The 12,629-nt window shown below is 41.2% G+C and overlaps 1 protein-coding gene across 1 annotated transcript in view; it reads left to right on the top strand.

Moving 5' to 3' along the window:
* Positions 1 to 12,629, top strand: part of SWAP70 (switching B cell complex subunit SWAP70) — a 361,445-nt gene that overhangs the window by 200,135 nt on the left and 148,681 nt on the right. The window contains exon 5 of the mRNA XM_069223626.1: positions 6,583 to 6,729. Within this exon, the coding sequence (XP_069079727.1) occupies positions 6,583 to 6,729 (147 nt within the window). The remainder of the gene's footprint in view (positions 1 to 6,582; positions 6,730 to 12,629) is intronic.

Below are 12,629 nucleotides of genomic sequence, written 5' to 3'. Positions count from 1 at the left end.
TATTACATGGACCTCCTCGGAGTTCCATAAACATAAATTTACTAAACTTGAAACTTTATATTGCACACTCTATCGACCCTTCATTATATATCCCATAGACACATCAACACACATGAGCACACACAAGCACAGTAGTGCGAGTATACACACAGACACATTACACCCTACATAAACTGTATTTTGTATTTTTAACTTCTCATTATTTAGGCCAACAGACATGGAGTAGGACTTTCAAATGTAATGCCTAGAATTTTAAATTGATCTCGAAACCACTGCATGCTTTAATTTGTTTCTTTAAATTGTTTACATTTTGAGTTAAGACCATGTTAATAAGATAAACTGAAGGTGTAATTTTCCTTGGACCAAAATACAGAATTTCTTGAGATGCCACTTGAAGGCCGTGTGTACTTGGTTTATATACAGGTTGTACAGATTTGCAAATATGACGCATCTTTTTCTGACTCACATTGTTATCATGAAAGTTTTTATATTTTGCCTATTGCTTCAAAGTGTTGCGTCTGACTAGCAGCACAGTTATTGAATTATGGCATTTCTCAATGCTATTTCGACTAGAACCCTTGATGGAACATAGTTAGCTGGCCAGCCAATGAGAATGCTTCCTTTGGAGCTATCGCTGCTGTTACGGGCCCACAAAGAGCACATTCTGTTTTGCCAGCTCCCAAAGTCTCTCCTGTGTGCTGTGGACCTGGGAGGGAGCACTGTGGGACCTGGAGCTGCCTATTACATTGAAGATAAGTTGCAAAAACAGATATTTTTCCCATGACACCACCTCAGTTCCTTCTCTAGCAACCCCCTGCCTTTGGTTATAGGAAAGACCAATCATTGAAAATAATTTTCTCAGTAATATTTTCTAAATATTTGTATCATTGATAGTCGTGTTTACTTTGAGCTGTTTTTAGATGAAGCATGGGTTGGTTCAATTTGTTTGGGGTTTTTGCCTCCTTGGGCTATCTCAATTGAGCCTTTTGGCCAGATCCCAATTTTTTTTTAATGCTAACAGAAATCAGACGAGGAGGCTGTTTTATTAGCTGAGTCCTTTGATCCCTGTAACCTGTACTGCATAATCGAAGTTAGGAGATATTGGTGGAAAGGAATAGCTGTCTAATTACATGGTGAGTGCTCATGTCAGAAATGATCAGGCTGATTGAGATGCGACTCGGATGACTTTGGTGGGTAGTCTGAAGACCTTGCTCGGACCTTCATTAAACAACAGTACAGAAAAAATAAGTGCAACATTTTCAATTATGACACTGAACGGTGGTACAGAATTAGAAAAAACTGCAAATATAAGCAGAGTAAGGCCCTTTGAGTTAAAATGCCTGTACCTGCTGCTGTGGAAGTCTGTTTCAGCACTGACTTCCATTACGTACTGACCTCCTCAGTGCAGTCTGGTGCCACCACATGGCAGCCGCTGCATTCCTAGGTTGCTTGTATTTAAACCACCATAGTCGAGCTACATAACTTCCCTTCATGGAGGCATTGTTTGAAAGGTTTCTGTACCAAGGCCACTAGGCTGCCCTGTTGCTCCCAGAAGGATTTGAGAAGTATTTCTGTTGGACGTTTCTGCAAGGAGAGTGTACCAACGACCAGTAACCATGATGTTGGCACGTGCTCTACAGCTGGCATTAGTTATTTTGAGTCCATCGCCGCAATGCAAGTAACCAAAAACCAACATCCACCTTTGTCTTTAGTTCATGAAGCTATGAACATATATATATACTTTTCTCATGGGTGAACACATACAAGATTTGTTGAAACAGTTTTTTGCATTTACAATACTTTTTGTACTTCAAGTCATATTGGCATGTCTTGTTCATAAAGTGTTTATGTTGACTGCTTGGAGTACAATTTGGTGTGGCACTGCGGGGAAGGGAGAGAATGACTATTAAGGTAAGCCAGAGCAGGATAGAAATCACGGCCCCCTGATATATAAAAAAGTGTTGTCCAGAGATTTTCCGTTTTGATTTGTGTTTTTGAATCATTGGAGAAGTAATTTAGCTTAGGTAGACATTGCGGATCCGGGCCGAATTTTTCTGGACAACATTTTTAAAAATGAAAGATGTGTTGCAGTGATGATGTAATATTTCAGGAACTATGAGATTTATATACTTCATTTTGATGTCAAAACATAGGTTTTGGAGGTCAAGTAGTCTTATAGAGATAGAAAATAACTCCTCAGAGCAACCATTCTGCCATTGTCCAAGATGGCGGCTATAATAGAGGAAAAAGAGACATATATAGAAATGAAACCAATAATAATGTTTTTTAATCCTTTTATGTATACACCAAACAATGTTTATGATCTGAATATGAAAAAAATGTTTATCACTCCTGTTTTAGACACTTTCATAGTTCACTTTACTTATTTATTTCGGCAATCGCTCATGGTACATTTGCAGAATGTTGAACATTTGAGAACAGCATATCTACAGGGTCATCTTTTTGTAGCACAGGTTTTGCAAGTTTATGTACGTGTAAGTTCTGAGGGTAGAGACTTTAGAAATGTTGTAGACGTATCACCCCATCAATATCTTCCCAGCCATATTCACACAGGTATTTCTATGCATGTTCATGATCCAAAACATTCACACGTCTTCTGATCAAGTAGAACACTCTTTTAATGTGCCCACGCACAGAATGTGACGTTGGTGGAAGGTCACTTAGCGGGACTGATCTCTTGAGCTCACTGTACCAAAGATCGTCAAATGCGTGACAGTCAGAACTCATTTTCCACATACACACAAGGTATTTTTCCACGTCTTTAAAGTCACCTTCTTCTGTCTCAGCAAATCCTTTTAGAAACTTCACAGATTCAGCAGTTAAAGCTCCAAGCTTTAAGAGTATGGGCAGCTCTGGGTCAGGTTTCTTGTACAGAATATGAAGCAAGATTAAGGGCCTGATTCTAACTTTGGAGGACGGTGTTAAACCGTCCCAAAAGTGGCGGATATACCACCTACCGTATTACGAGTCCATTATATCCTATGGAACTCGTAATACGGTAGGTGGTATATCCGCCACTTTTGGGACGGTTTAACACCGTCCTCCAAAGTTAGAATCAGGCCCTAAGTGTCTTTTCTCTCCTGTTCCGTAGCATATCCATAACTCTAACAATCCTTGACTTATGAACATTGCAACAAATCTAAGTAGCACAATAATAACATCTGTGTCATTTGACAGGACTGTGACTCAATTGGAACCATTTCGAACAGCCCACTCGACATATGGCACAACATGAAGGTCAACTTCCTCCAATTTGCTGTTAAGTTATTGAACAGGATGGCCCATACCTTTTGAATAAATCTCTGCAGGCACCAACTCCTCATTGACAATCCTTCCACTTGCACTAATTGGAAATTTAGTGTTCACTGAAGCATCAGTAATGCTTTGGCGAGTTAACAACTCCAAATTCATCTTGTTCGATGTTGATGACCAGAATTTGTCAGGATGCACCGACAAAGGTGTGAAATTTTTGTTGTAGGTAAGGTCAGTTGTGTTCCACCTGTAGATATTCATCTGATTCTCTCACATTCTTTGACAAATAGTTCAATATAACTTTGAAAGACAATGTGCAATTCTTGCAAGTCGCACTTTGACTTTGATATCTGTAGAACAGTGTGAACGCCCTTTCTGAAGTTTTGCATGGATGAAATCTTGACCATTCGTGATTGTGACATATAGTCCACAGCAACAGCAGTTTTCAATGAGGACACCTTTTCAAACTGAAATTTCTCAGGTAAAAGTTTTTTTCGAGGTCTTGTACAAGTTATTGCTTCACTGGTTTGGTTGCAGTGTCCTGTGTCCTGTTGCGTAGGTTGTGACTGGAGATGGAATTACTGGTAAAACACAACCTTCTTAAGTGGGACAGTATTCAGGGAGATCAAAGCATGAATTCCAGCCCACTGAGAAACTGCCTTTTCTTCATTCTTCAGACGCACCGAATAAACAATATGTTAAATTCAGTTAAATCAACTTTGTGAACCGCAGCATCAGGTAGAAGATCCATGTCCTCAGCCACTTTCAAACTTTCTGGTGGACTGGGATGTGTTGATGGCTTGTAGTGATTTTGCACACATTGGCAAGACAGTTGAGTTATACGTTTGCAGCTTCCTTTGATTATGCCTACAGCTGACACAAATTGTTTTCTAGCAGCTACTTCATTGGTACAGTCTTGAAAAATCACCATGGCAGTGGTGTTGGATGTTCCAGACAAAGAAGAGCTGTCTTCAGGATCAACACTATCAAGAGAGACACTTGTAAATCCTTTCCTGGTAAAGAGACTTGGAAGTGGTGTGCTGTTGGATTCACAAGATTTTACAGTACGAGCTGCTAACAAGTTCCGGCTCCGTACTATGTCATTATAACTTGATGATACACTAATCCTGTTCATTGAAATGATCAGCTCGCTACTTTTTCACTTACCATATATTGCGTGGGCAGTCATCATGTGTAGGAGAATTTTAATTTTGCTGTGATGTAATAATTAAAACATGATTTGGAAAAGACAGTACATTTGCACAGCATAAGCCTGTCAGTTCATAGGATTGCCTTCCACTTCTTCGCTTATATCTTCAAAGCCATCATCAATGTTGTCGGCTTCTGTTCCATACTCTAGAACTTTAGTTTGTAACAGTTGTGCTTGGCTGATATTAAACAATGATGTAAAAAAAGTGTTAGGACAACATCAGGCATTCTTGTTGAATCCTATGATTTTCAGAGCTGTGGGGCATTGCAAAATTTGTCATTAAGTCCAAACTCTTTCAGGACGTTTCTTAAAATGATTGCTGCTGATTTTACTGCATCCTGTGATCTTATTTTGGCAGCAAAAAGTTCAGGAGTCAAATCAGCTGTGAACACCGTAAGTGGCGAATTCTGTCATTGTACATTCGCACCAGAGAAATCTTAATTTCATTATTATGCATCAGTACAGTTTCATCAATGTTGACCATTATCTATCTGATCTCACTGAATGGGAACCCATAGCCAGCACTCAAGAGTGGCTTTAAAACTTCATGTGCTTTTTCAAGTGCAGCCTGGCTGTTATGTTGCTAATGGGAGCCCATTGTACATTCATATTTTCGAATTTATGCATGCGTGCAGGTCAGCTGGGCATACAAATCCACTGCAGATACATTCACCTCGTTGTTTAGATCTGCTACTAAGCTGAAAATTTCATCTTGAAAGAAACTAGCTGTAGATAAAAACATGTTTGCTCTTTGAGACTCACATACCCTGGTGTTCTTTCATCAATTCCTTTGGCCCTTGTTCTATGTAAACCACAGATGACACCTTGAAGAGCCTCTGCTTTCTGATCAGTTGTAGGTGGACAAGGGGTAGCCATCGATCTTCTAAGCAGATGGGCATTGGGTATTGTAGACATCGCTTTCTCAGAAGACTCATATTCTTGTTGTGATTCACTGGTTTCTGCTATTTTTTGACAAATTGTTTCCAGGCTTTTTCCCATTGTATACAATTGTAGCAGTTGTTGCTACAAAGATAAAATATTTGATCCTTTTCACCCATCAGTTTCAATGTTTTGAAAACTTCATCTTGCTGTGTTTCTACAGCATCTCAACGCTCTTCTGTCCATCCACAGTTGATGTTAGCTTTTCTTTTGGATTAGTTTGGCATATGACACATTTTTCTTTATTGACGGAGTCATCAGATTTTGTAGTTAGCAAAACTCTGTCAGAAGGTAAAGATCCTCTGTTACCACCTGCTTCGCTCATGTTTACGAATTTGAATCAATGGCAAACCTGAAAAAAAAAACATTATTAAAATAAATTACCAATAAGATGGCTAAAACACATCATTATAGAGCCGCCATTTTGGTAAATGGCGGAAGGGTTACTCTGAGGAGTTATTTTCTGTCTCTGTAAGACTACTAGACCCCCAAAACCTATGTTTTGACACCATAATGAAGAATATCGGTCTCAAGGTTCCTGAAATATTACATCATCACTGCAACACTTCCACCATTTAAAAAAATGTCATTAAAAAGCAATTGGCCCGGATTAGCAATGTCTACCCAAGCTAAATTACTTCTCAATGATACAAAAACACAAATCACAAATGAACATCTCTAGACAACATTATTTTTACGGAGGTATATCAAGGGGCCAGGACTTTAGGGAAGTAATAAAATAAAGGCTTCAACTACTATTTTATCTACTTCATTTCACTGATATATTGTAGCTCCAGGAAATATTGGTTTTGTGTCAGCAAGTTTGGTATCGCCCATTTAAAGATATTTTTGTTTCCTGCCAACCTTTGAAGACACATAAATTGTCACACAACGTGTGTGTTCAGGAAGGACATTGCTTTTCAATGGACTTTACTTGCTAAACCAGCAGTAGAGAGAGGAGGTGTGGCTTGACAACTCGGAGTACATCTCTAGTGCAAGTACTAGTTTCAAAAATAGATGTCTTAAACAGTGCTACGTTTCCGACTGGTTAGGTTGTGAAGTGTCCAGCGCAGGAGATAAGGAATGCAACTTATTTCAACAAGTGAGTTCTTTGGAAGTAAGGGTTAATATTGTCTGACATAGCTGTTTTTTTCAAACAGGGTTACATGTGGAAAAAAGGGCACAAAAGGAAAAACTGGACAGAGCGATGGTTTGTGCTCAAACCCTTCATCATTTCGTATTTTGGAAGCGAGGACCTGAAGGACAAAAAGGGAGACATCCTATTGGACGAAAACTGTTTTGTAGAGGTAAATACTACGTGCTAGTAAAAGATATTAAAATATAAGACAATGTTATTTATTAGTAAGCTATATCACCAAACTATGGCAGTATGTGCATGAAAGAAATTTTGAGTTGATTTGTAGTTGAAAATAGCTGCATTAAAATGATTGTTTTTTGGAACTGTTGAATATTTAATCAGAGGAACTTGTCACATGGGCAAGCCCATGCAATGAATTCAGTTAAAGGAAATCAGTTAAAGAGAAAGTGACATTTAAGAATGGGCGTCCACCAGTTGGCAGGCCATCAGTCTGGCACAGAACTGGAGCTGTAGTGAAGAACAATTAGAACATTTGACTGTGGAGAGCTCCAATGAAGAAAGAGGAGCTGCTGAAGCCCGATAATGGCGGGTCCAGGCATTTTAGTCAAGCATTTCAAAGTTTGTCACTCTGTTTGTACCTTTTCAATTTAGACCATTCTACCCCACTGGATAGAATGTTCTAAAATAATTATAACCCTTCTATCTTGTGTTTCAACAGTTGGTAAAGGCCTTTATTCTTGTTAGAGGCCACTCCCTGAGGCTTGGGTCTGTAACTAAGATTCTGGGACTTTCACAACTGTTGTAGCCCTCGGAATCCGTAGGAAAAGCTTGAATCAGAGGTGCGACCCAGAAATTTCCATATGGGGACTAATTTACTTGAAGGCGCATAAAATCACATTAACAGTGCCTCGTGGAATCCCTCATCCTGGCCCTTCTATGCAGTTCTACACTTTGGATTGCAGTATGCGAAACATAGGACGAGGTAAAGGGCTCCTATTTAAATTTAGTACCTCCGAGGTCTTTGACAGACAGTTCCAAGGCTCTAATGTGAATGCCTTTTTTAAGGGACATCCTTCTGCGTTCAGTTAAGCCTCCAGATGTGATCAAATTCACTCAACACATTGTAGAACTGAGCTACTAATCATAAATATTATCTACTGTTGCACCAGTAGGTCAGTGTACATTAGAACTCTATGTAAATCATATAAGGAAACGTATTATTCCTATAGGTTTTGAATTCAGCATAGTTCCTTGACCGTTTTTTCCAGATCAAGGTCAAGAAGCTCATCAGCTCTAGATACAATATTCAGAATGGGAGCCATTTGTCAGTTTGCATCAAATGGAAATTACTCCTCCCAACTCTTGAAGAAACGAAAAAGACAACTATATATTTCTCTATCCAAATGGGTCATATTAAACACATAATCTTGGGCAACCTGAATTTATGAATTTATGCTTAAAACCATAGGTCAGAGGTACTGGGCCACACTGGAGAGAGATAGAAAATTGGCAGCCTCTTGCGAGGCCAAGACCAGCCTTGCTTTGCAAGACGTGTTCGATGCACACAGTCAGTGAGGCCCAGAAATACGCATAGAAATTAAGATGGGAGAAACTCCCTTAGTGAAATGTGCAGCAAAGGTTTCTGCAAGAGACCAGAGCAGTTTTCCCAGATAAAAATTGCATTTCCTGAAAGAAACTCGCCCCAGGTGTACTGGCAGATACTGAAATAGAAACAGGAATTTTGGCAATATAGACATTTTAATATCAGGTTATCATCTTGTCAAGGACAGTAGCAAATGTTGTTTTCTAGCAGGCTTTAACCTCAACCGTGCTCTTAATAAGGTAAAACGGACACAGCTCATATAGGTGACCGAACGTTAGGAGACCTCTCCTCTTCAGTGCGTCAAAGTCCTTTTTCCAGGGTCCTAGTTGAAAGTGTGGCTTATTTGTCATAGGTGTGAGAGGTTGAAGGACTAAAGCGAATTTACATTTCTTCACTCCTAAGTTTCAGTACTAGGTAATGCGAAAGACAAAGATGTCATAGGTACACTTTGTTTAGGAGTGGATCCATTGGTCCTGTGTTCTACAGAGCACTATGCTTTATTCTTCTGTAAAGGCTCTTTCAGTGCAGGTAGAGTTAGGGCTGTCTATATGTCCCTGTTTGGCACTCAACACACACAGCTGACCTGTGAAGAACCTTTACACAACTCGAGGTGCTGCTAAATTCAGAGATAAACGATGTTGTTCGAATTTACAAAATGTTTGACATGGAAAACTTATCTTGAGGCTGTAGGTGTACAAGAGGAATTAGAGGTGTTCCAAGTTTGATGTTTCAAGATCCTGAGGCCAAAACGGCATTAATGCCCCCTCCAAAAATAATTTCTAACTTGAGACGACCAGTTGCTGATGTGAATGCAGTCTTGTAAAATTCACTCCACCTCCATGAAGTCCACCCCAACACACCCCTCCCCAATCCAATCCACCCCAATTCAATCATTCCACTGCAGCCCATCACACCCCAATCAGATCCACCTCAATCACTCGAATCCACCCACTCTATCCCAGTCCTATCCAATCCACCCCATCTCAGTCCACCCCACTCTAATCCATCCAGCTCGTGCCACTCCAGTCCAACCAGCCGCCCCACTCCAGTCCAACCAGCCGCCCCACTCAAATCCATCCAGTCCACCCCCACTCCAATCCACCCTACTCCAGTAAATTCGAATCCACCCCACTCTAGTCCAATCTAATCCAGTCCACGCCAATCCAAACCACCCAAATCCAATCCATCTGACCCCAACCCTATCACTCCAATCCAAACCACCCAATCAAATCTAATCCACCCCTCTCAAATCCATCCCAATCCCATCCACCTCACCACATTTCAATCCATGCCACACCAACTCACCCCACTCAATCCAGCCCACTCTACCCCCAATCCAATCCACCCCATTCTGTTGCAGTCCAAACCACTGCACTACTTCAAATCAGATAAACCTGCTCCACCCTATTCCACTCCATTCTCTGCCACTGAGCCACTGAACTCTACTCAACTCTAAGACACTCAGCTTCTCCTACTCCACTTTGCGACATTCCAACAAATTCACTCTGATACTCTGCTCCTCCACCATTTACGTTTAGCCATGCTGAACAGCAGCCACACTGGTGTACAACATGCCAAAACAAATTGCCAATAGCTCTTGCATAGGCGAGACCTGTTGGCTTTGTCAATGCTTGTTTAATATTTGCTGATGTAAGGTATCTGTTAGGTAAGCTCTATATTAGGTATGCTCTATATAATAGTTCAGCGTCCAGGGTTTTATCTGCTGTACTCAAGTTTGCTGTTGGTCTCAGTCTGAAATTTTACAACCGAGATCAGCTCGTCAGTGAGTTTAAGACCCCATTTGGGTGAAATCCTCCACCCAGTGGAGAATGTAGAGTATTCCTCTTCCATCTCTGCTAACAGAGAGGACCGAGCAAAGCGGTGCCTATTTTTCTCTTGTTTACCAGTTGACGAGTGCCAGTATCCAGGTATTTTGCTTCGAACTCGTTTTATTTCTCTATAGTTATTGTGGAGGCCGTGCTTAGAAAATGAAGATGGTTGTGTACTCGCTTCTCGAGTATATGTCAGGGGAGCAAACGGGATCCGTGGGTAATTTATTTGCATATGGAATAATAACCTTCGTGTCATTTATTATCATATGAAATAATGACAATAGTTCTTGTGTATCACAGTCTCTGGCAGCAAATACAGAGCAGTCCTTTATCGTCCCCGCTTTTGTTCTTTTGAACCGAACACGCGACATGCCTTCATCCTGACCAGGAAGTGGATGCAGTATTTGTGGGGAAATTCCATCTTGAAATGAATGATCCTTTTACAAGCCAACGACAACGCTTTACCTCAATGCGTGGCTGATTAAAATCCCTCACAGTAATGAGCAGGGAAGTAGCTGCTCGTGCTCCGGGAACCTCAGGCTTCCTGACTTTGCACCTGCTGCGCGCGGAGGGATACCGAGGCTGCACAGTGGGCGGGTTGTCCTGCCTGCCGCCCAGGGCAGGGCAGAGTGAACAGGCTACTACATTACAAATATAGTAATGCAAGCAGCAAAAGGTGTTCAAGCAAAGGGTTTCAAGCCAGTGGCCTCCATTACTTCACATGATCTTCTGCTAAACCTCAGCTTCTCCTTTATTGGGTTCATAAATATATTAGTTATATTTTGCTGCATCTTCTTGTTTATTATAAGTACAAGTAATACACTCTGCAAGTGTAGAAGTTGGAAATTGTAGCCCTAAGCCACGCCTATTCATCATCTGCTGAAAAACTGAAATCTGATGTTGCAACCTACACCACCTCCAGCGCTTCTACGCATACCAGATTGGGCCCCTGTCTTGCATTGTGTTCTCTGCTAAATATACTGTGAGCGGCTTTTTATGCCAATGCCATCCACGACTCTGTTATGCATCATGTCCTGCATTACGTTTTCTCATAGTACCGTTGCGTGCCCAGGTCAGATTATTTTATGGAAATATTTTTTCCACTTGATTTACTCTCTCAATCGTTCATAAGGATATAATAAGCAAGGAGTAGGATGGGGCTTTTTTAGAAGTACATTTACAGATTACTGCCACACACCTATAGTAACTAGATAGTAAACTAGACTGCCTCTTTCAAAAGCTGATGGCCGCTGCCAAAATGACTTGTAAAATATTCATGATGTGTGGGCACCTCAGCTCTAATCCAACAGTTGTTAACAAAACTATCTGATCTTAGCGCAGAAATATCTTTGGGTCTGCCTATTCCTTTGCACTCGGTTGACTAACCATTTGGACTAGGTAAACTCCACCCTGATTGGAAAAAGTTCATACCTTTGCTAATCTTCTCCCCCATTGGTTTACATTCTTTTAATACATATGATCAAAATTTAAATTTGATATTTGCAAACACCTTTTTTTGTAGGACAAACTAGCATCTTGCTCATAAGGAGCAATGAACGAGCAGGTGGCAGTACAGTGCCTAGAAAGGGTTTCGTTCTTGTAGCCCATTACACCAGTGTTCAGCCATTCACTCTGGTTTATTGTGGCATACATGTCGATTGTGTATGCAGGCCACCTTAATGAGTGGGTGAGAGCAGGCACTCCAGATGTTCCTAGTCGGCGCCTTCGCCCTTTCTACTACTAAATGTGTACTCTTGGAGGGACAGATGACCGCCCACGAGTACCTACAAACGCGCGAGGCTCAGAGGTAATGTGTGCGAGGTTTACCAGTATCCATTCAGGCCTGGCAAGGTCCTCATTCATGGACTCACTAATGGGACTCATTACTAACAACAGAGCTGTCCGCGCAGAGCCAGTTAAACGCTTAATCTGCATACAGCTTGTGAACTTTGAAGTAGTTTTTGTTTTGGAGTGTATGATACACAGCCACTGCCGCAGCTGTTGAAGCTTTAAGGGTCACATAGAGCCTGGTGTACTGATGCGCGGTTGTTGATGCCTTTTCCCCAGACTGCCCAGTGAAGGATACTTCCCATGATAATAGATCCCTGAACCCTGGCAAGATGGAAGCAGTTTAATTAAAAAATAATGCCAGCTGCTCGCCGTGTCATGACGTCTGCAAGGCATTTTTTTTTGTTTTGCCGAAACCAAGTTCAAGACAAATTATGCATAGCTGTAACATCGATGCTCACTGATATTGTTTCTCCTTCCCAGGACCCCATGTCTCTTATTCCGGTCCTAGGCTGATGCTGGGTGTGTTGGTCAGCCCACTCTCGTTAGGGCGGGCCTTTCAGCATCCAATAGAAGAAGAGGCTGGCCAGGTAATAGGATGAGGTGGGGGAAATAGTGGTTTTGGTCGAACTCCTGCTCTCGTGACATACGGCAGTGCCCCTGTTCCACCAAACCTTCAATGGCCCCTTTTGTCCCTTAGCTCATGAATGTAGCTGGAGCACGTACACACGGACTCTTGTATGTTGAGGAGTAGAGACCTATGCAATTCATATTTTGATTATCTGGCTGATACTTAACATCGCAACCTAATGAAAATTCATTTCTAGGGCTTGACTGAGGGAATTCAAGTAAACGAAGGATTTTTAGTTGTACCTAAGTTTTGGA

This window comes from Pleurodeles waltl, chromosome 3_1 (assembly GCF_031143425.1).
Source record: "Pleurodeles waltl isolate 20211129_DDA chromosome 3_1, aPleWal1.hap1.20221129, whole genome shotgun sequence".
NCBI classification, from domain to species: domain Eukaryota; kingdom Metazoa; phylum Chordata; class Amphibia; order Caudata; family Salamandridae; genus Pleurodeles; species Pleurodeles waltl.
The sequence above is the reverse complement of the archived record's forward strand: the minus strand, read 5'-3'. Positions and strand labels throughout refer to the sequence as shown.